Here is a 25,268-nt window from a genome sequence, read left to right as displayed (position 1 = left end):
ATCTCATGAGATAATTTTAAGATAGTATTGTCTGCATGTGTTCTTATTATTGAAAACAGTTATTCTCAACACATATCTTGTTGAATCATGACCGATACTTCCATCAAATCTGTCATCTCAAGAATACATTTATGTATTTATTTCCCAAAACATAGGCATTATAATATACCAATACTGTATTAATCTCTTGGTAACACATTGGCTGGACTCAAAACACAATAATTCAGTAATTTGACCACGTTCATTCCTATAATCAAATGTAGTGCTGTAGGCATGTTCTGTGCTTTAACAAAGTTCAGAATGGAGTCCCCATTTACCATCCATCTGTATATTGTTGATTTGTTATTAAGTTACTTATAAACTAGGGAAGGTGTCTGTTTAGTGTCGCTTTGTTTTGTTAATAGCTATCGTCGGCTACCACACAACTACTCAGCATGGTTGAGGTATTGTGGTTATTGGTCAATCTACCCCAGCATCTTTTCTGTGAATGACCAGCAAGTGACAGTGCTGTGGTTTGCACAAAGAAAACCAGAAAACAATTACTTTGATACCAAATTGGAGGTTTAAAGCTGTTCACATTAGTGTTGCTCTAGGCTTGCCTCCCACTATTGAAAGATCTATTCAAGATAATGCCGAGAAGATTAGGACCAGTGCTCTTAAGTCAGTTGATGGATGGAAGGATGACTAGAACCAGTGTACAGTAGTGTACCTCTCATGTGGCTGTAGTTACAAGGTAAGCCATGCTACAAGCAACTTTTACCACCCTCATTCATGAGCATTAGTTAGTTGTATTTTGCACCTTTTATCTGGTTAAAAAAAAATAACAGGAAATATTTTTTCATTTAAAGTTATAACTTTCAGGAACACAAGTAGGATTAGAGTGGGGACCCCTGTAGTGTAGGTCAGTGTAGTGCTGTTGACAAAGGTTATTGCAATAGTGAAGTACAGTGCAATGGCCACGAGAATTGAAGGTACTTAATCACCTGTGTTGTACAGAGCTCGTCACTGCCATGTACAGAATTGATCTGGTAACTCGTGTTGAGGCCTTGAATTAAGCTGATCACCGTTGTGTTGCCAATGTGTTGTCATTATAAGTAGTAAATGGCTTAAAGGATCTTAGTTATAAGCTCAACATATTCCTTTTATACTATAGAAGCTCACAATTACAGTATTCATATTCCCTCCATAGAAAAAATTTCTATGCGTCCATAAATTATCCGTCGTTGAAGACTTCTGTTGGGCAGTCGTTTCCTAACTTACGTCTGGGCTCTTCACACAGCTCAATATGTAAAACTGAAAGTAGAATGATTATGTAAAAGTCAGAATAGAATGTTGTCATGTGATGGTGTAATATTCAGTAGGATGTGATTGTTTCCACTGTAATGGTCAGGTACAGTAACAAGTTGTAATACGGTATCCATAAACAAATTTCATTCTTCAAACTAATGAAGAAAAATCTTGATTAATGTAAGATTAAATTATAAATAAACAGGATATTGTGATATAAAGATAAGTTTTAATCAAAGAGAATATGTTGTACACCTTAACTAGGATGCAAAAGTATGTTTGGATAATAATTACTACAGGTGCAGTACTGTGAAAAATTACGAAGGGCGTTACTATTTACAAACTTCCTGCCACTTTGTATACATGTCGTACATTTCACCTTAGTAACATGTTTTATCTGCTATAATAATTTACCATAATCTCATAGTTATCGTGGATTTTATTACTCGTAATTGATAATTTAAATTTATTATAGCTAATACTGTATAATATACAGTATTAGCTATAATAAATGGTTCCTCTTAAAAGTGTATATTAATTCCATGGTAGTAACAATGTTAGTTATTTATGATGCCAGAAAGAATTTACTTTAATAATGTATGGCAATTACTGATAAATTTCTTTGATTAATGAAGTTTAATAATTTATTTAGATTTTTGATAATTTACTTCACTGTATGTGATAATCATTTCCAAATTTTTTCTAACTTCTTATATAAACTGGTAATTATATTTTACATAGGCAATAACTGTATGAATGTTATCATCTGTAGGTTGCTCACTTATTAACAAATGTGTAATTGAAGTACAGTATTTTTTCTCAATAAGTCAAGTTGTTATTGTATTTAGCAGCAGCATCAGATATGAAGCTTTTTAGTTTTGTGGCAAGTAACTTCTTTGTATAGATGTGAAGTTGATAATAAATACAGTATTTTCGACAATAACTGTTGGTATGTTCATGCATTTTTTTGAATGAAAATAGAGTTACTTCAGAATATATCAGTGTGTCTATTAATACATCTCACCAGCCTCTCTCTTTTATCTTTATTTCTCTTCTTTTCCTCAGTCTTACAGTATATTTGTTGTTGACATTTCCCTTTTTTCATCTTCCTCACGACATTTTAACTATTCTACAGTGAGAAAAAATACATGGTAAATATCCTTTATTCATTCAAAAGGACGGCATACATACATCATATGGCAAACCAAGAAACAAAATCTACCAAGTCTATTATAGAACTGTTTTAATGTCAAAGTTTCTGACATCCAACTTAATCACACGTTACAATCACAACAAATTCTTAAAATCTACGAGACAATTTAAATTCTCGGGTGTACAAACACATTGTGAAAGGAGGTATAAAAAGAATGATTGAGAAAATATATCAAGTGATATATTAAACAGCAGTAGCCTGTTGTTGCATTTCTGAAAGTTGAAAAAATATAATATTGTTTGTTTTCCCATGTAGCTAAACTGTGCAGTTAAATATGGCATAGACATATGGTAATTAGACATCAATTACAATGCACAATTAATTCATAGCATTCTCACTAGTGATTTTATTATGGATAAATTAATGTGGACTGAATAAAACTCAGTCACTAAGCACAAATATACATCTGTATAAATACTGCAATGTGAAGACTGACAATGTTATAATTATCTACACCTGTCTTATACAATCTCAAAGTTCTTAATTTAGTGAGTGATGTAAAACTTAAAATTCAACACAGGGCTCATCTCTCAAACAGAACTTATAGGACCAGTTCCTTCAATGATAGCAAATGCAGTACAGTACTGTATTTAAATGAAACCTCCAAAATGCTGTATATGCCCCAATACATCTTCATGCAGTATGCTACCATTTTTTTTCCTACAATCATCTCACAGCACCTCAGAATTATTTACAGCACTATATTAGTCTGATGGAATAAAGAGGTGTGGCTACTATAATCTTAGTTCTTTATGGACAGTACTGTATATATATATATATATATATATATATATATATATATATATATATATATATATATATATATATATATATATATATATATATATATATATATATATATATATATATATATATATATATATCACCTATTATAACTTCATAATTGTTTATACTTGTACTGTAGAGTATATAGTTTACAAGCTGTAGTAATGGTCACTTTTAATACAGAACTAACAACATAAGTACTGTAGAACTGCATGAGAGTTTATTCATGATGATTAATATGCAAAGTAACTTCATTTACTTCTCAAAAGACAGAACTAGTTTTAGGCAGAGCAATAGACCCAAGGTCCAGAAGTATTATTACGTCATACAGTACAGGATACTTAGAAGATTTTAAGCAGATAACTCCCTCACATAAGTACAGTAGAGTGCACCAAGTCACACTACCAGTACAACCTGAGGGCCAAGACCCGGGTGTGGAGGATAATACAGTAGGAAAGGGTCGACTGTAGATACCGTATACAAATTTAAAAATGGCTGAGAAATGTTCATAATGTTTGTAGTAGATGTATATATCTTTCTAGTTTATTACGCCAAGCAAATATTAGGAAGCTGTTACGTTGGTAATGATACTGCTGGTCGCAATGCATTTTGAGAACCTGATCACATCCATGTTAATTTGAACAAGCTTTCAGAACAAGGCATTAGATCATTGCTATATTAAATATTACTTACTAGATGCATTGAGGTGATCACTTAAAACCCTAGCCATATTATTATGCAACTTTTCCATAATTATTATTAAACTGCTATATAAAAGGCAACAAGCGCATTAATGAGCTATTTAATAGTGTTATGATTTTGAAATATTTATGCATCTGAGTTGTGCCTCATATTTACAGGTACATAATAGAAATAAGCCATTAAAGGTGTAAACAAATATTTCAAACGTAGTGCAGGCTGCACTTCATATTTTACATATAACACATATGGTACCGTACCTAAAACAGAAATATCAAGTAACTACACTAGCTGAGCTAAAATATGAGTATTCTTCTACATAAGATTAACAAAACTGGGGGATGAAATTACTAATGCTTTTCATGAAAAGGAAATTCTAAAAAATTATTTATTAAACTAAATAACCACTGAAAATGCTTACATAACTCAATTATGTATTACAGCTGCTGTGGCTCATTAAACTGAAACTAAAACTTAAATTCAGTTGTATAAATCTAAAAAAAAAAAATTTGAATTCCTAAAAAAATTTTATACAAAAATTAAAGAATAAATCTATATAGTAAGGCCTCTCTATGTCAGACGTCTGTATGTTGGAAACTCCTGCCAGTTGGACAAACTCGGACTTAGGAGGGGGTCGTGTAAGGCGGTACCTTATGTGAGGAATTTGGGCTGAAGAGGAGTACTTTTTATGACATCAGCCAGATTTAAGCGTGAATTTACAGTATGTATCGTATGTGTGAGCCGCCCCCATTGTCCTTCACCTGAAGATTCATCTGCTATAATAAAAGTAAGTGTAATGTAAATGTATACTGTTAATCTTAATTTTGTTTTTAGAAGGGATTTTTTGAAGCAAATGATGGTTCAAAGAAGAGGGGGAGGGGGTGTTATACATAAGTCTGAACTGTCGTCTGACCTAGAAGGGTCATACGATATCTAGAATTTTTTACCTAAAATTCAAACATAATAAAATTCTACCAGTTATTAAAATCACACATACCGGGTAGCAACAAATGGATGATCAAATTCAATGTCAAATTAGGTAAAATTATAAGGGCTCTCAAGGTACAAACAGCTAACAATTTAAGGTGCCAAAAGTTCGTTACCAATCATAAAGGCCAAGAGTTTACGTAGCTAACAATAAAGGGGCGTCTAAAGAGGTGGAGGAGCATTAGGCTGGTACTGCTGGCTGTAGGGAGGGGGTTGCTGGCCATCGACTGGAAAACCTGTTTAAGAGAGATTATCATTAAACTTTTTTTAAGCAGCATCAGGAAACTATAACTGCTAATCTTGACTACTGTATAAATCTAATAAAAATGAGGTTCAAGCTTCAGTATTAAGCTATTAATTATTCTTTGGTATAATCACTTTTAGTTATGGTGTTCATCATCTTTGTGCCAATCACACACTGAATCAGTAATTCTATACCTAAACAGATTTACATGACTGTCTCCATGACAAAAAAATTAAAAATTAATTTTAATAATACCCCTGTAATTAATTAGATCCATACCCAAAACACTAATGTAACAGTATAAATAATAGTGCTATTTCAACAGTATTGTACAGTAGCTAAAACAACTATCTGCATATTTTGTGGGAAACAATATGAGACCATGGACGATAAATTTTGGTATTTGAGGGCTGTCACTAGTAACACGTAAAATTTCGGAGAATATCGACCCCCACCTGCACAGATAGTTGTTTTAACTACTGTACATACAAAGGCACTAATATATTTCTTGAATAGCAACTTGAAATTTTGCTTAATATATTGAATGGTTAGGGTTTCTCTTGGCTGAATAAAATACCTGTACCTGGGAAAGCTGACACAGCACATTGAATATTAATGCCTGCACTATGGTGTCGCAACTTTTAGTAGTACAGTTAACCCTCACTTTTACGGCGGTTAATGTAACCGGAGGGTCCGTAAAGTGAACAACTATATTTATGGGATTAATTGAAATGAGTCGGGCCGATCCCCAAACTCCACTTTTTGACGACACACAACTATGTTGTAGTAAAAATATTATCTTAACTTTATGATGGTATGCACACACAATTAATAATTAAGAGAAATATCAATAATATTAGGTTTTTAACACTTACATTAGTAGAAAAAATGGCTGGGCACACGGGGATGGGCGGTTGGTTCCGAGGCAGAGGGCAGATTATTGGCCCTCACCTGTGTCACTTGTATCAATTGTATCACTATCCACCACAGAGGCTTGCAGGGCCTCTTTGTCAAACTCCCCAAAGTCCATATAAGTCCATATCCTCACCATAATTATCACTATCACTGACTTGGGCCGGCTGTGGTGGGTGGCGGGTGAAGAACTGTTAATGTTTTGATGACTGGGCGACCTTGTGCGCACCATGTTCGCGCAGCTTACACAACATGGCGGATGGCGGGAGGTTTGGATCCAAAAATGGCGTGGCTCGCCAGCCGCTCTCCGCGTAAGGCCTGCGCACCGCGAGATGGCAAACATCCTGGAGTTCCGGCAGAACTGCATCGCGTGGAAAAGCATGGGAATGTGGGACGCGTAAAGTGAGGGGGTTAACTGTATATTTGAATAGCACCAGATAATTTTATTCAGCACAGAGAGACCCTTGTATACAATGGGTTAAGACTTCGGCATACAAGAAAGCAGTGTGGCCAGCACTTAACCACTTCTGTAACTGTAAAGTCTGGTACACATTCACAACCGGGGGTGTCCTGAGCACTAATTAGTGACCTTTAGGACAGGAAGTAAACACTGTACTGTATTCTAACAGCCACTACACTACAGGTGGGTAAATCCCACCACCAGCATAATAAAGTTAAGAGCACAAAACCATACACAGTATTTACTATCTACAGTATTGTCAAAATCATCTGAGCTTTTGTCACTTAATATGTACATAGTGTACCAAGCTGAATTACAATAATTGATCATTTCATCTCATCATGTTTGCAAAGTCAGATACAGTACCTGTTAATTCTATACTGTACATCCCATAATGGGAAAGAAAGCTACAAAAAACAAGGCAAAACAATTATTATGTGCTAATATTTTTCACAAAAAAATCCTAAATTCTATACTTAGCATCAACAATGTTATTGTTTAAAAATATACTATGCATAAACATGTATGCTATCTTAAAAAATATATACCCTGTATATATAATATTAAAATTTAATATGCAACAACGTATGAGTGAAGATAAAGTACATACAGTACGTACATACTTTTTTGTAACTGGTGGATTTATATTCATTGAGGTATAGTACAGGTACAATATACAGTAGTCATTGAGGGATTTTAAAAGTCACTGAGGGTTTACTGTAGAGTGACTCCTCTCTTACCATAGTTGTTGTCTTTGTTTTCAGTAACACTAACTATTGTTCAAAGTATTTTTCCCAATCACTGTTTTCCCAGATCACCAAGTGCAGTACAGTACAGTATCTCAAAAAAGTATCTGTCAACACTGTGTGTGTGAAACATTATGAGACCACGGATGATAGATAGTGGACATGCATTTACTTTGGTACATAATTTAACATAAGTAATGCAATGTGTATTTATTTCTGCATAATTCGTATGATCTTCAATTACCAAATGTACTGTACTAGGATCAGTATGCCACAGAGCCACGCTACCAACCCTCCCGGGACATGACAAGTTGCATTAGCATTTCGGAAGTCATCGGACCCATTCTGGCAAATACTTTTTTGAGAACTTTCCTTATCATGCTTAGGTATCACTTTGTTACAACTGTAGATACTTTCACTCAGCAGTGTTTAAGGAGATTAATTAAAATATTAGTAGGAAGAAAGGTACATGCACAAATAAAGCAAGAAAAAAAATTCTTTCACATAGACCAATAAGATGAAATGGGGTCCTCATCCCAAAATAATACACTATACCCTCATATATGGCCTCATCTAACAATAATACATATACATAATCATCTCACTACACTAAATTGAACTCTCCAAATAAGGAAGACTTCTCAGGGGAATAATGCTACCTGGAAGTGGAGCCGTGGCCACATATGGAGCTGCCTGGGCCGGGTAAGGTACATTGGTTCCCGGAGTTGGGTAAGGTGGATTGTGCTGTGATGGGTAAGTCTGCGTCGGAGGAGGAGGAACACCTGTCGTTTGTTTTAAGGTTAGTTCTGCCTGAAATTTTGGCTTTTAGTTTTTGCTTTAAAAGTGCACGCCAAGATTAGCCTTCATAAAGCGAACCCTTTATCCCACAGATCTCGTGCTACACCCACACCTCAGTCAGGCTCTTAGTTTACTTTCAGACATCATGGAAGTCACGTCTGTATCATTAATGGCAACCTGCCCCCCAGCCCCTCCGTCACCTGGCCTCCACACAATACCTTCAGTACTCCACCATGGGTAAACAAAGGTAGATAATAATTTTTTTCCATGCTGTTGCTTGTGCATATTTAATCTTATAAGAATGTTCTTAAATACTTTTTTTTTGTCTCGTGTTTTATTACACACAGTAGAAGCCAGGTTTTCCTTTATTCACAGTTTAAAGGTTAACGGGAATTCAATTTTAATGACCAGTGTTTTAAGTATGGAAATTCTAGTTATTTAATTTAACAAGCACACGCTACCTGTACTTACCAGTTACTGTTTCTTTGACGTGACAGAACTTTCTCTTCATATATTAATTAGATTTTCTACTCTTGATGTTTTTTGAGAATAACAACCACATAAGGTGAGTGGATATTATCATTCAGTGTTATATAAGCTTATGATCATCTGTCTCTTATGTGTGCATCTTAACACACACACACACACACATATCCATAACCAACAAATTTATAAGTTAACAATAATCATGACTAGGTTTCTAGCTATCAGGAAAAAAATAACTTTATCATCACTGTTTTACGGCCATTTTCCACACTGTGTGGGTTAGCCGTGATTACCTAATGGCATGGTGTCCTTAATGCCTACGAGTGAACTTGAAGCAAGTTTTACAGAGGGATGCTCTTCCTACCACCATCAAACTTTTACAGAGTGGGAACTGCATTAGCTATATGTAGGACTTTTAAGTACTCTCTTAACTGGCAAGGCTATCCCATGAGTCAATATACATAGGTCAATTTTCAATCACTCTTGTGCGACTATTTTTTTTAAGAGTTACAGCAACCCATGTACTATACTGTATTATGAAGCATTACTTGTGAAGGTGTTACTCATCTCATTGTCTGATACACAGTAATCATTCATCACCATGTATGTCCTGTTTCTATTTATAGAAAATATAACAAAAACATTTTCTTTATCAGAGATGTGTAAATTATATCCTCAGTGGGAGGTTCACTTACAAATTAACATTATTCTTGACACAACTGAAACACCAGAACAAACTCAGAGCGCTGTTAGTAGGAAGGACAGATTCACAAAAGCATTACTGTTAAATGTGATTCAGACCAACATTAAAAGATAATAATATAAGCTTACTCTTGTTCTCACAACTGAAAAGATTGCCAGAGATAAATGAAACTGTATTGCTAAAATGTGTGCTTCCATCTTTTAATGTGGGTTTGTTTCATTTACCAATCACAGCACTAGCTTGAGACCTACCTGGAGGTGGGTACGGTGCATACCCGGGCTGTGGCTGATAATACGATGCTGGATATGCCCCACCTACCCAACATCAACCCAGAACAAGAAAGAAGTTACTGCAGTAAGAGCTCAAGCTAATAGTGGAAAATTAGGTAACAGAAAAAAATCTGTAATATATACCGGTATATATATATATTACAATGGTGTTGTAATTTACCTCCAACAAATGCCCCAAGCTTATAAAGAAGGCAACAACATCCTCAATTAATAAGCAAAGCAGAGTGTAACAAAGCTAAGAATAATGTGATATATTATACTAATAGTTTGGAGTTTTTTTTATTAATAAAGTATCTGTATATTAATTTTCAATAATTTATTGTTGGCATCTGCTTTATGTTATCAACTACAAATAACATTAATTCAGTATTAAGCCTATAATTCATAATCAAAATTGACTATAAAATCTGTATGACACAACAGATATAGTAATTTAGTTACATAAGAATTAAGCCAATATTAGACATTTTAAGGCTGAAGTCACAATGATAAGCATCTTTGTATATATGAGGAAGTAATGTGTTCATCTATATCACCCTTGCTTTGTGCATTTCATCATTATTTTGGAGGAGGATAATTCGCTCCCTTGTAAACAAATCCTGCCTATGTCCATGTACCCAGGTAAAACATGACCTAATCACATACACACCCAGATAAAATATACACCAGTCACATACAATATATACCTTAGTAGAATAACAACTAATTATGTAAATAGGTAATGTGACTTAGTAGAAAATGAACCACTTACATACGTACAGTACTTGTATAGTGGCAGGTGGTACTATACTGCAGTAACATTCATATCTGTCATTCTATGTCCTGGGTTCAATCCCCGGCCCTAGCCACAGATGTGAGAATGGCGTTATTCGGTGTGTCCCTTACAACCAAACACAACAGGTTTTCTCTGGGTACTCTTCCTTTACTAACACTGGACAATAATGGTCATAATAAAGTAAGAATGAGCTGATCAACCACCTGGATGGGTGATAAGTGGTGGAATGATAAATAATTAAATATAGAATAGAATGCATATCTGTGTAGAAGATGAACTAATACCAGCTTCAGCTCCCACCATCACTATTGGTAAGTCTTTTCACTCTTATTTGTACATCTTCCCCACTATGGTGCAAAGTGACCACAATTATAACCAATTACAGCCTTGTCTATCATTCTCTCAAAACAAATTGTGTTCTAATATGGTGGGTATGCTAAGTACATGTACAGTAAATTTAAATACTACAGCCACATCCTTCCATACATGATTGTGACTCACTGTTACTCTAAATGTCAAATAATCCACAAAATCTTAGCAAAGCAGATAGCACATGCACAGTAAATTACTGAAAATTACCACAAAGCAAAAATTTACCACATGCCCTTGAAAAACCATGACCCTTATTAATGCTATATTTATTTTTCCCAGGTTTACCATTACTCTCCTAAGAGCAGGTTAACAATATCAAAAGGTAAAGTTTAATGTTGTCTCCTTACTAACCGGGTGGGTAAGGCTGCTGGGGAGGTGGATATTGTCCTGGTGGTGGGACCTCACCACCTGGTGGGATGTATGTGTGTTGTGAGCCAAAGTTAGGGTCTTGCTGCACAGGCATACTCTGTTGCATTTGTACAGCTCCTCCCGGTGCTTGTGCACCTCCTCCACGCATAAATGGCAGCCCCTGGAACCTCTGCATCACATCCCTGTAAAATGTAAGTAGTCATCAATACTGTTACTGTACCTTGGTATAACCACAGAACATATATATCCCCATTGTCTGATTGAAAACATACAATTGGTTCACAAATATCCAGATGAATAAGGGAAGATATAACTGTTCTGAGTTATTCATAAATACAAATGTTGTTTAAATTGCATAAGTGTGCGGTTATTATCACCTTTCTGATATTATGTGAAATTTTCTAAGTGTGTGAGAAAAACTCCACACTTTGATTACACAGGATTAAATGAAGAACACACTACTGTAGAACAGGATCAGTCCACCATTTATGATGTACTGTACAGGGTTTACAAACAGCCCACGATGGAAACGACAGATATATCATGGGAGGGGGAAATTGAACAAATGGTCAGTATGCAGGAAGTAGCTTGGAAGTTATAGGGTTAAAAAAATGCCGAGAGATAAGATAGTTACATTTTAGGATTACTGTGCCGAGAGAGAATGGAAAGGTGGCTCTGTCATATTGAGACTGCACATAAGGGACTACCTGTAAAGCCTGTATTTATAGATCATAAATACTGTAATTCATAATTGAGGCCAAGTTTCAGCAATGAATAACGTTACTGGGAATACAGGAAGCTTTTAAGACTGAACCAGTTTCATATGTCATCTGAAGGAACAATGTCAAAGCCATTCATATTGAAGGACATAAATATTTATCAAAGGTTCCCTAACTGAGGATACCGGTAGGTTTTGACAAGCTGTGTCCTTAATTAAAGACTGGGTTTTATGAGCCACAATGCACATCCTCACAACAAAACAAAGGGAACACATGGAGAAACTGGTACCACATGACCTCACTGGACCATAAGGTGTCAATATTGTGCCAATTTTGGCAATTTTCAATTAAATATATTCATGCAATTCATGCACACTTGAAATATGGCAACTAATAATCAAAATAATGGACTGATGAAGCCTAAACCATTACAGTACAGTACTGTACTTCTTTTGCCAGGCCATCACACGGCTGGTAGCTAAATACAGTATTGTGTATCCTGAATGAGAAGAAAATGAAGAGGATTACACATTACACAAAGTGATTTGTGATAATCTATGATGGGCTGCACCAGTTTACTCTTACTTTTTACTTTAATTTTACCCTCTTCACTACTGATTGGCTCATCAGCCACTTCGGCACTCAGTTACGTCTCTGTTATACACTGTTGGCAAGTACTGGCTCGTGAATGTATCTGGTCTTGAATGAGCTCACACTCGGTGCCATCACAACACTCTCTGGCAGATTGTTCTAAGAGTTCACAATTCTCACAAGTACAATATCTGTCATATGCTATAACCTTCTTTATAAAGGTCAACTATATTTAGTCTGCTACAATTTCTCAGACTTCTTGAACGGTCTACAATCACATATTTTGAGGCATAACTTCAAGAGAACTCGGGGATCAGAAGTGCTGTAAATACAAACCCTGACCAGGTTGCGTCCAATTTGGTAACGAACTCAAAAACAAGTGGTGAAAATTATTCTAGCCTGCCATTACAACATCTAGAAGAAATAAAAACTTCAAAATTATATGACAGTAACATACTTGTGTTTTCCTCCTCGGCAGCAGCAGAAGTAGATAAGCCCTCCTATGAGAAGAAGTCCCAAGACACCACCCACGCCTCCACCGGCCTTCTCTCCAACGTCATTACCACCTGTAACATTGCTTGGAAGATAATCCTAATTCCACCTTCAACAGAACTTATCGCTGAGAGCAAATAACTACAAACTTAGGCAGAAAATGGGTATAAGGTTCTTGAAGGATATAAAATGTCGACAGATGAATAACAGATGATATTTAGCTGTAATGTAAATAAAACAGAACCTGAAGACTTAATACCTCCACCTCCTTTTGTTGGACCATGACGACCAGGTTGATTAGGGTTGTAGGGTGGTGGTGGTGGTTGATTGGGGTTGTAGGCCCCTGGTTGATTGGGGTTGTAGGCTCCTGGTTGATTGGGGTTGTAGGCCCCTGGTTGATTGGGGTTGTAGGCCCCTGGTTGATTGGGGTTGTAGGCCCCTGGTTGATTAGGATTGTATCCCGGTTGACTGGGATTGTAGCTTGGTGGTTTACCTGGGTGAGGTGGTTGAGGTCTGGGTTGAGGGGCTGGGGCTGGAGCAGGGGCTGGGGCTGGCTGGTTGGGATTATAGTCAAAAGGAAGGTCTAAATCTCCACCTGCTGCTGCCTTTGTGCTCCCTGGAGATGTTTTGGGACCTTCACCTGGAGAACAGCGACTCAATTTTTTGTCTTCGTGTGTGCCTGGAGGACAAACACAGTGTTGTCCGTGGCACACAGCATCATACAGTGACCCGCAGGGATCATTTAGATCACCCTTACTTGGATCCAAGTTGCATCTTGTACTCTTGACACCTGAAAATAATTATTAGTTTAGTTTTTTACAAAAAAGATACTACTAAAATATGTGTAATACCTTTGATAACTTCTGTACTGTATTATAATTTATGTAGTCATTACACAATATGATAGTGTATTTAACAATGAATGTGTTCATGGTGTCTATGAGCTTATTAAGAAATAAAATGAATGAGCACTTAATGTCAAAATGTCAAGTTGATTAGAACCAATTTCTTCAACTGTTTCAAGCTGTGACTCAGCCTATGATTGTGTTGAAACCTTGCCATCTATTAGTTGTAAGTTACTTAATATATGTACAGTCTCTCCTCGACCTACGACAACCCGGACATACGACGGCCATGGTCGTATAAAATATTTTTCACATTACGTATTTTCGAGTCCCGGCGTTGGTGATCGCGCTGTGTACTGACAAAATTTTTGTTTGTAATTCCCTTTAAAATGGCTGGCAAGAGTAAAAGTGAGAGTTCTTGTGGTGCAGAGAAGAAAAAGAAAGACCCATTTTAGAATTTCTATGTACCGGGTATTATTTTCGCCTTTTCGACTCACGACCTGGTCGTCAGGACGGAACCCCGTCGTAAGTCGAGGAGAGACTGTATACAGCTTTTAATGGTTTTATCAGCTTATTATTGAAATGTTTGCAATATACAGTATGATCATATTTTAATATGGCAAAATAAAACTAAATGATAGTAATGACAAGCACAATGAAATAAAAAAATCGAGGTTAAATAAACTTCTAAAATTCAGATTACAGTACTGTATATAAAACCACATTGCACAAAATTCACGATTTATTCAATACCGGTACAGTACTTTAAAAAGCTTTGGGTGACTCAAAAGGAAATTCGATAAAATAATAAAAGTTCTTTTTACTAATTGTATTTAAAACATGATATCTAGTGCAAACATTTCAAGTATGCAGATGACCATCCTCACCCTCCCTACCAGCAGCATCCATCCTCACCCTCCCTACCAGCATCCATCCTCACCCTCCCTACCAGCATCCATCCTCACCCTCCCTACCAGCATCCATCCTCACCCTCCCTACCAGCATCCATCCTCCCTCCCTACCAGCATCCATCCTCACCCTCCCTACCAGCATCCATCCTCACCCTCCCTACCAGCATCCATCCTCACCCTCCCTACCAGCATCCATCCTCACCCTCCCTACCAGCATCCATCCTCACCCTCCCTACCAGCATCCATCCTCACCTTCCCTACCAGCATCCATCCTTACCCACTCTACACACACCGGCATCCACACCCATCCTCCCGACACCATAACCACCCTCCCTTCCCACATCCACCTACCTTACTCACGCATCCGCATCCATAGCCTCACTCTCTACCCACACACTCACAACCCCTTACAGACTCACACAATTCACTCTCCCAACCAAACCTAATCCGTATCTGCCCTCTTCCTAATCTCACCTCTCTCCCTCACACACACACACACACACACACACATCCCCTTTAAAATCATCATTCCTAACCACACCTCATACTTACACGCAACCCTCAACTCACTTAATAGCCACCATGATCATTTTCACCTCACACAGTCACCCTCGCCCCACCATGACACTATGAACAGCCCCGTGGCATATTCGAGTAAGACACCGGGTGGCGACCTCATGTCTGGCAGATCCCCCAACAGGCTCGCCGCTCACTACAACATATTGATTTATGTAGCCTTCGTCCCTGTGATCTTGCCTTCTTCATAGGTGTGACCATGAACCTTTGACCCCAAAACCATAGCGAGTCTAGGGATTGTCAAGGGGGAAGACTATATGACAAGTAAGATCACTGCAGTTACTAATGTTGAGGGAAAACACGACACTCACAGTCAGCACCGTACCGTGATTGCGTCTTATCTACACAACACAAATAAGTTATTATCAATATTGTATCAATAAAATCCCAGGATCACCTGAAGAATCGTCACCCCAAAATGTCCACCTGAAGAATCGTCACCCCAGCCCACATTGAATATAATTTGTATAATTGGGATAACATAAATATATTCCTTTGTGTTATGCATCTTTATTGTGAAATATTTAAAGAAAAAAATATAAGAATAATATACACCTAACCTAACCTAACCATGGAGGGCCCTGACCCCACCTGAAGATTCATCACCCTGCCAAACTCTGGGGCGACAATTCTTCAGGTGATCCAAATCCCGCCATTAACACTTCTTTAGCAAGTATAATAATAAAAACTGATCTCACTGTGCTGGTCAATCTTAACAAGGTCACTAGCAACTAAAATAGTCATTTGACTCCTATCCAAGAATGTAGCAACACAACCATTCTTGCTAAGTTTCTTCAAAATTAAAATACAGTAGGCGACTCACTGCAATCATAAAATTTATGTCAGACTAACTAGTAACACCATCTGAACGACAACGGACGCATTCTCTTAGCATACAGTGCTCTCAGTGAGGCTCTACACCTCTAATTCCAAAGTTGAATTCTAAAAAGGTTCATGCGATTAATGTTCCTAGAAACTGAAGACATAAGGATGCACCTAAATGGATCTGTTTAAGGTAGAGTCCCACATTGCTCTTTTAAAACTTCAGTCACTAACAACATTAATCCTAGAAACTTGTGAGAACCCGGGCCCCAATCACCACCTGCTTTCATAACAAGTCAAGTGGGATGGTATATTCAACATTAATAAATTACAACATAAATATAGTTTTATTACCATAACACTAAATAACTATAGTTAAATTGCCATGAGTACCACAATCATGGTTTAACTATCATTGATATCTCATAAAAAAATTTTTAATTAATATTAATTCGGTATATTTTTATAAGTTGACAACCATGGATTTTAACATTGGAAAAATACATTGTTCAACAACCAAAAAGCACCAAAACTAACCTAACAAATCTAACCTAACCAAGAGATTCGTTGGTTGTCTACTTGTAAAAAAAAAAATACCATTAATTTAATATAATTTTATCACCATTAACACCACATAACTACTGATCCATAGGACTTAACCAACCATTAACAACTCATTAAAATCTTCACCATTAATAAAACAGTACCGTATCATTAAAAAACAATAATATAAAAAGGAAAACTACGAAATGCAAAAGAACCAATGAACAAGTGCTCGTCTTTATCAATGTGAGCCCAGCATAAACTTCCTTCCCGCAATCCCCTGCAAGTGTGAAAATTCGAGGCGCATTATGTCAGGGAAAACTGTCAGCAAGTGTATATTGAGATAAAGCAGCCAAGGTGACAAGGAACTTCATTTAATAAAGACGTGATAAGGAAGTCAGCAGGGGAAGAGAAGCAGCATTGTGTAAACAGGACGAGCTCCTATCACATTAACAGGTAAGTTGATTAAACCGTATATATATGTTATTGTGTGTTAACAGTCTTCGTTTTATCTGTAAAGCCAATACAGTTACCCAAGGAAGCTGTTTTGTAGCATAAATAGGGTAAAAAAAATTATTCCAAGAAAATCATCTCTCTAGCCACCCTTTTATAACGATGTCTTAAAGGATTAATTCACTTAGGGGCACGCCTGTAGCACGTATCTTCATCGCCATTGTAGGCTATTACTACCTTACTCTATACTTAACCCATTCGCCTATCAAAGGTTTTATTACTAACGTCTTTATATAAAAACCCTAGTGATTAAACTATGTCATGGGTAACTAGCGGTGTTCAGACCCTCTAGAAAAGGTCCCTCGACCGTAAGGGTAATTTTCAATCAGGTCGTGAAGGTAGAAGAAAACTGGAGTAACTAATAGAGCCAACAACAAGGTTACAACTAAAGGTGAACAACTCTCCCCTGCCATAAATGTGGATAGTGAGAACAGAAAGTCGGTCATCGATCATGTACAATGTTTTAATAATTCACAATAGACCGCGTATGTAACACATAAAGTTCATGGGGTCACAACTCACAACCAGAAGCATAGTGAGAGAATATGGTGGTTGTTGTACCCGTCTGAGATCTTATGATAGTACCATATATCTACACATTACGTTTTCATAAAATTAATTGCCAGCTGCCCGAGTTTTAGTGCTTTGGCAATCTATGCGCTAGACCTCCAGACAACCAGTTTTTCTCTTAAATATATATCTCTAATGTGCGTTATTCTTGTATTATTTAAACGTTTGGTCTCCATAGCATCAGAGTAATGAATAGTAACGAGAAAAAAACGTATACAACAAAATGGTTCCCACCCCTCCGATAAAAACACATTGTTCATTCATTTTAATAAAAAAATATATATACTGTACATGTTTCAGTGTAATGAATGGTGCTGGATAATTAAAGGTGGACTTAGGAACAGCAAACCTAATATTCACCATCAAGTTCCAGTGGACAATATGATGGGTTTTGTGAGGATAAAGGCGTGGCTTGGTTGTGTGTTTGGCGGAACTTGGACTGTCACGCCACAGGCAGTCTTAATTATCACACCAATCCTCACTTTTTTCTTTACTTCCTTCACCATCACACACACACACATTTACGTAACATAATAAAGACCTCCGCAGTTAAAATTATATCTACTTATAAAATTCACATAAAAATTCATTGCTGTTTATTCGAATTAGTATTCATACGTACTCGTACACCCACTCGTTACAAACACCCACGGATATCTGTCATTTCTATGTCTACCTTCAGCTGAGTGGCGTGGGATAATATTTACAACATTGGAAGGAAACTCAACCATCCATGTAATACTTGACACAGATGACACAACTTTGTATGCACGTCAGGAGGTAATCATCACATTATGGTGTATGTTTACGGTGTGATTAGTGTACATAAAGATTAGCGGCATCAGTTATCTTTAAATCACTGTACAAATATCTACACAGTGTCAGCGTCTACGCTAAGCAAATATTGGTCAGGAGGGGGGAGGGGTAAGGCTTGGTCCAGGTAGATCACTTGTACTGTAAGTGGAAGGAACATGGCCGACGTGTTGAGGTATAATTGTTAGCTACAATATAAAGTCTGTAACGTAACCAAGGCTAGACCGGGTTAGGTTACGACTTCAAGTTATACACAGTTAAGAGTGACAGTTGCGTACACACCTAAGCGAGGCAGTGTATCTCATGTCACCTGCTGCTCTTGCTCGGCCTCGCTCACCCGTCATGCAAGCTTTCCAAATGAAAAAAAAAACTAGACGTGGATGATTCACATTCCTGGTTGGCTACAGTGTTGTAGCCAAGACTGTGTGGCGAATCCTTGTAAGCGAGCCTGAGTGTCACACACCACTACCACACCTCAACAAAGATCTATCTGTACCAGGTGTTCAGTGACCCGACTATGTAGCAATACGCCGTACCTCGCCCTGTAATATAATCACACACAACACACCTGGTCTACCTTGGCTCATCTGTCTTGATCTAACAGACATGACAGAGAATGGGTAAATAGCTGCCTCACCAAGCAACAATGTAAAAATAAATTATGGATCAACTGAAAAATCTCCACTCGGTGATAACTGGTAGGCTATACAGATGCTTAACCAGAATCTACAACAGTGTTTGTAGTAGTAGCTAGGTGTGTGTGTGTGTACATCTCCAGAAAGGCACGAATAGAAAATTGAGACTGAGCTTGATGTGAAATATACCAGTATGTGCACTGCTGGTACCGTCCACCATGAAGTGCAGTGTGTGGGTGTGGCAGTGTTTCTCATAGAGGGTTGGCGTCGGTGCATGGGTCTCACCTCAGTGCAAATATCGGATTGTAGTGGCAGTGTTGGACGTGACAATACCAACCTGACTACGACAGAGGAAGACCAACACTACAGGTTATTTTCAGCTTTAAACATGAACTTGTGTTATTAACAGTTATACACTACAAGACTTAGTTATTATCTGATGACATCGTTAGTGTTACAGTATGACACCACTGTCACCGTGAGTCACCATGGCTACCGTGAGTCACCAGTCACCGTGAGCCACCATGGCTACCGTGAGTCACAGTCACCGTGAGTCACCATGGCTACCGTGAGTCACCAGTCACCGTGAGCCACCATTGCTACCGTGAGTCACCAGTCACCGTGAGTCACCATGGCTACCGTGAGTCACCAGTCACCGTGAGTCACCAGTCACCGTGTGTCACCATGGCAACTGTGAGTCACCATGACTACCGTGTCACCATGGCAACTGTGAGTCACCATGGCAACCGTGACTCACCATGGCTAACGCGAGTCACCATGGCAACCGTGACTCACCATGGCTAACGCGAGTCACCATGGCAACCGTGACTCACCATGGCTAACGCGAGTCACCATGGCTACCGCGAGTCACCACTCACCGTGGGGTTATAATCGTCAACACAATCATCGACTATATTCAATATCTCTTCAGCTCGACTCATACAAAACTATTCTGGCAGGAAATAACACAACTGACCGAGAATGTCACAACTCGGTGGGTGGAGGACTGAGTGGGTGGGATTACTGTGGTGATGGGGTGACGCATCAAGTGGAACGACCATCACCGCTGCCTCTCCTAAATCGTCTTCGGTAACGGTAACAGGTGGCTATTGTATACCGTTAAGCGAAACAAATAAAGATACAAATATATTATTGTGCACGGTACAGCGATAACAAACTGTAAACAACGGCAAAAACAAACAATAACTGGGACGGTTGAGTGAAGAGACAAACAAACGTTGCTGTCTAAACTACACCATTAGAGTGACACAAATGACGTCTTGGTTTGAGAACTTAACCTCCCGAGTGAATTAACCTCAACGGGGAGATGGTCAGCTACGTAGCAATTTAGCTTATGACTCGAAGCTGGTCGATTACATTACTAGGTGGACTTAAACATCTTAATCTGTATTTATTCGTTGTGTTTTTTAATGAAGTTCCCCAGCCTGGACCTTAACGTTGAGAAGTAGTCAGTCTATTTTGGTGAGTGATGCCAGGGCGATCGTCACGCGGCGCCTGATGTAAAGGCCACTACACACTGCTGGTGAGTGACTCCCTTCACTTCACCTCACCCAGCCCACCTTATTTACTTGCGGCAGTTCTGAAATCTGATAGTTCTGTTGACACGCCGGGAATAACTGGGATTGCAGTATGGATTATTAAGCACCAAAATTCGCCAAACAGATCAGGCTCCACGACTGGGCTTCCTCCAAACACACTGAGAGCACAGCCACCTATCCCCAGGGAGTTCTCTTCCCATGAAGGTGAAAGCCGCACTGTATGACGGGTGTATCATTGCTTCCCACTACTGTATTTTCCTGCCACCCATCACACCCACAGTGTCATTATCGGTCTAGATGCAACTGATAACATCCATGCCAAGTTTTCTGGATTTCTTCCCCCATGCGAAATGTTGCTTGAGTGTTAATAACCTGGCCAAAGAAGCAACTCAGGAAGAGAGCATATAAGCCTCCTCACCCTCTCAAATAACAGATATATACACCACAGAACGTGAGGCCTTCGACGAACACTGGACGAATCTTAAATATCAGGAAAGTCGCACACTGAGCCACCACGATGCTGTAGCCTGTGATGACCCAAAACTCAAGACTGCTGCGTTTTGGATATACTACATCCATACACACCTCTGAGCCTCGCCCCACCCCCCCTGGTATGTCCTATCACGTCGTCCTTCCATGACCAATTTACTAAACAACTTTGATGATCGTACGGACGGACCCGACACTGCGAGGACCTACCACACTTTACTATATATACTCGTAGATGAACCTGTACACGTATCCTTCCTTACATGTAACTAGCTAATATAACCAGCGGCCCCTCAGACATTTTCTCCTATTTATCACTCAAGACACCAGCATGAACTCCGCACGAAGCCACGTTGGGCGCTGTAATGTTCTTGCGTTGGTATCCCCTTACACACGATACATGGTGATGCCCAATAATCCAGTACACTTGACAACTCCATTAGCTCATAACCCGTACCATAAAGCACTGGACACTTGCCTGGATTAAGCTCGACAGGTATGATGTACGGACACAACACATACAATGGTTCCATAAATCATTGTTATCGTGTTTTGTTTGTTTAAAAGGACACATTACTCAACACTGGCCACACAAGCCATATATATACACCTGTACTTGTATAGTGTACTGAATAATTTCAACGATATATCATTTATGACGTTGTTGACCTTTACTATTGGGCAAGTTTTTCTATGAAAACTGACAACCTTTAGCACGTAGACTTTTCCAGAAATTCTTGCAAGACTAATGAAGGCATTATGAGTTCTTTACCGACCCAAGAACAAAGATACAGTTCGTCAATGTTAAAGTTTAAATCCCACGCCAGTCAAAGTCAGTACAATATACAGTACCCCCCCCCCCCCTGTATACCGTACGTAAAATGTGTGTGGTCGTGATGGTGACCACAAGGCAAAGTCATTTGAATATTTCTTCTATTCTTTTGTTATCGTCCACATAATAGATAATACTGCAGCAGCCAGCCACTTGCTTAATGCATATCTTTGTAGTATAAATGAAAAACTATTAGGTTCGAGGTGTTAATACTTGCCATGAATACCTTAATACCCTCCCTGATTGTGCCGAGTTCAGATTCAGAGTTCACACCAACGGCTTCGGTTTCTTAATCTGACTCCCTAAACTTCCAGCGAGGGCTATTAGCTTGGAAATGGTGTCGCTCTTAATTATATTATAATTTTATTCTGTAACTCGTCTAAAATTTACTATAGGGCCTACCTTTAATTATAAGTGCACGTCTAAATCAATGGGGCCCCTTTTTGGGAGGCCGTGAGTACTGTAGAGCCCTGCTAACGGAGCTCTACTACTGAGAGTGTAGGGGAGAGGATCCACTACAATGCCACACACTATACACTACAAGAGTTCAGAGCGACATGGGCGGAGCAAGATACCCAGGGCATTAGTGTATTGTAGTACTGGAGACGAAACCCAATAACCTGGGTGGGTATACACAGGGCACTCCACTGATGGGGCCCTGATACTGGGGTGTCCCTCAGTTCTTGTTTATCTAGTACCTTGGGTCTACTGCCAGTTGCCTTATACACACACTAATATTAACCTAATCTAATCGAATTTAATGTTCACCTGTATTCGAATTTCCGGGTTCATTTTCAAACAGTGAAATCGTGCGAGGAAACCAGCGGCCGGAGGCAAATGCCAAGATGGCTGTTACCACTTCCTTTTGGGTGAGGGGTGGGCGGGGTTGTGGGAGAGAAGGCTCTCAAGATGCCACACATCTACTTCCTAAACAATAACATAACAAAAAATATATACATATACATTATATACAGTACAGTATATGTATCACTCTTAAATGAAATGTAAATGCTGCCACATAATCTCACAACATATTGCCTGTACAACTGTACTCGAATTTGCAAGTTAAAAAAATGAAATTACCTGCCAGCGTCACAAAGTTTTATGGCCTTCCTCAAGGTTTTCTATTATATATATATGCTGTCAAGACTACTGTAGTTCCCCTTTACCACGCCCCTCAGTCAAATTTACATATAATTCATCACACGAGGATGTATATTTACTTTCCCGATAATTATGTAAACACAATATTGTTTAAACAAGAGACTGTTATCGTCAGTTATAACCTCCCTCAAGGCCTCTAGGACGCCCTACCTTTAAAATATGCACAAGGAAACACAGCCTCAACACTTACCGTCCTTGAAGACCAGACTCACATTCTGATCCTTTGTTACGGAAGATTAGTAACAGTAGAGACTAAGTACTGGCTCATCGGGTGACTTAACCTACAGATGAAGAAAAATTAATCTAAACAATCCTGAACCTCGTCACTGCACGGCCCCTCCGTATGTGTGAGATCAAGTAAGGAAGATGGATCGATCCCCAGCGGTGATTTTTCCTCAACAATAAATAAGTAAACAACAGCCCCGCCCACCGCCCACGTCGTAAACTTACCAACATTAAATCCCCAAGTCGTCGAAATTGTCGCTAGGAAGACGAGTCCCAACACAGTCATCTTCAGCACCATTTCAGCCGTTTGTCGATGACACCTGCGACTGTACTCCCCAGCAGATGGTTCAGTTGATCACTAACACATGACAGCAGTAGGTTACATTAACATTCAGTGCCAGGATACTATGAGCGAACCTGGAATGTTTCCTTTGGTGTTAATAGCACAAGCACGCATGGGCCGTCTCTCTTTTATAAGCTAAACACTATCGATCCGCTCAATCCAAATGTTTTTTTTCATTTATTCCCACCAACTGGATTAAACTAACACTGATCATTTACAAATAATCAACTCAATTTGGCAACAAGTGGAAGTAAAATTGACGAAAGATATACACATCCACACCCCCACGACGTACTCAGAAAACTGGCTTGGGTGGGAGTGGGACTGTAGAGGTCGCTCGGTCGGGTGCAGTTGGCTGCCAGACATCACCGAAACCCCGATACAATTTTTTAATTTATCAAGAAACTGTAATGATATATATATATTACTTAAGAACATCCCATCATAATGTGTTGGTAGTTTATATCATCAGTCATATTACAGTCCCTCAAAAATTCCTCACTGGCATCCAAAATATTAAGGTGGGAGTTGTCACCTCGCATTTTAATTCTCCTGTTTTGGCTCCCCCACACCTTGGAAGTCGCCCAGCCCAACACATCCTTACCTCTATACACGCGGTACAGCCATCACACACACACACACACACACACACGGATAGTACAGCGGGTTGAGGATGGAAATAACAGCGATAGTTAAAAAAATGCCACAATGAAGATTTTTATTAGCCACTTGTAAGCCTCCATAATCCCCTCATCCGGTCTGCCTTAACCATTCTGCTGGTCACACTATAATGTATACACCCCTATGAATAATGATGACGTCACCACATGAGAATAACTACCAGTGTATTATAATGAATCTGAGTTCGTTCTCGAAGTGGGATCTTTCTCAAAATTTAATATCAGCATTTCAGAACGTTTATTATTGATACGGTACCTAATGTTGTGTAGTGGGCTGGGGTGGTGATTCGTCAGGTGGAGTGGGCTGGGGTGGTGATTCGTCAGGTGGAGTGGGCTGGGGTGGTGATTCGTCAGGTGGAGTGGGCTGGGGTGGTGAGTTTTCAGCTGGTAAAATGCTACTGACACCACATACGAGGCACGGGCAGTTCCCAATGAGGCTCACGGCGCCATCAGCTCGATGAACAGGCTTTGTGTGAAATATAACAGAGTCTAGGACTGCTTTTAGTGTCCTTGTGGGTTGGTCGGTAGCGTTCCCTAGTCCCACCCAGTAGGTCGAGGGTTCAAATCCTGGCTGGTGAGGTCGTTGATTATATGTTCAAAGTCCGCGTGTACAATAGGTGTGCGTGATCCAGGTATATGCTGATAACCACAAGGAAATAAGAAAACACGAAGTTCCCAAGCGCTTTCGTGTAATTCACATCTTCAGGGGTGAGTACAGACTAAAGAGAAGTACAAAACAAGGTGTATACACCTTGTTTTGTACTTCTCTTTAGTCTGTACTCACCCCTGAAGATGTGAATTACACGAAAGCGCTTGGGA

At 38.9% G+C, this 25,268-nt stretch overlaps 1 protein-coding gene across 4 annotated transcripts; it reads right to left on the bottom strand.

Moving 5' to 3' along the window:
* Window positions 1–2,315: 2,315 nt before the first annotated feature.
* On the bottom strand, window positions 2,316–24,089 carry LOC121870006 (calcium-binding protein P-like). 4 transcript variants are annotated; one of them, XM_042371706.1, is made up of 7 exons: window positions 23,652–24,089; window positions 13,189–13,719; window positions 12,895–13,003; window positions 11,110–11,309; window positions 9,573–9,635; window positions 7,994–8,116; window positions 2,316–5,208 (listed from the first exon to the last, which is right to left on the bottom strand). In XM_042371706.1, the coding sequence occupies exons 1-7, from the start codon at window positions 23,722–23,724 to the stop codon at window positions 5,135–5,137; spliced, it is 1,173 nt and encodes a 390-aa protein (XP_042227640.1). In that variant the 5' UTR covers window positions 23,725–24,089; the 3' UTR covers window positions 2,316–5,134. The 4 variants fall into 4 exon arrangements, with proteins under 4 accessions (XP_042227640.1, XP_042227641.1, XP_042227642.1 ...); XM_042371707.1 differs by lacking the exon at window positions 9,573–9,635; XM_042371708.1 differs by lacking the exon at window positions 7,994–8,116 and having other exon boundaries at window positions 2,435–5,208.
* Between the last annotated feature and the right edge of the window lie 1,179 nt (window positions 24,090–25,268).

The sequence above is a fragment of the Homarus americanus genome, unplaced genomic scaffold (genome assembly GCF_018991925.1).
Source record: "Homarus americanus isolate GMGI-L3 unplaced genomic scaffold, GMGI_Hamer_2.0 scaffold14467, whole genome shotgun sequence".
NCBI lineage: Eukaryota > Metazoa > Arthropoda > Malacostraca > Decapoda > Nephropidae > Homarus > Homarus americanus.
The sequence above is the reverse complement of the archived record's forward strand: the minus strand, read 5'-3'. Positions and strand labels throughout refer to the sequence as shown.

Excerpts from the sequence above, each read along its gene's own strand:
- LOC121870006 (XM_042371706.1), bottom strand. The coding sequence starts at position 23,724 with ATGGTGCTGAAGATGACTGTGTTGGGACTCGTCTTCCTAGCGACAATT. Across the intron at positions 8,117-9,572 it reads TGCACCGTACCCACCTCCAG|GTGTTCCTCCTCCTCCGACG; the intron begins GTAGGTCTCAAG and ends AACAAACGACAG. Across the intron at positions 5,209-7,993 it reads GGCCACGGCTCCACTTCCAG|GTTTTCCAGTCGATGGCCAG; the intron begins GTAGCATTATTC and ends TCTCTTAAACAG.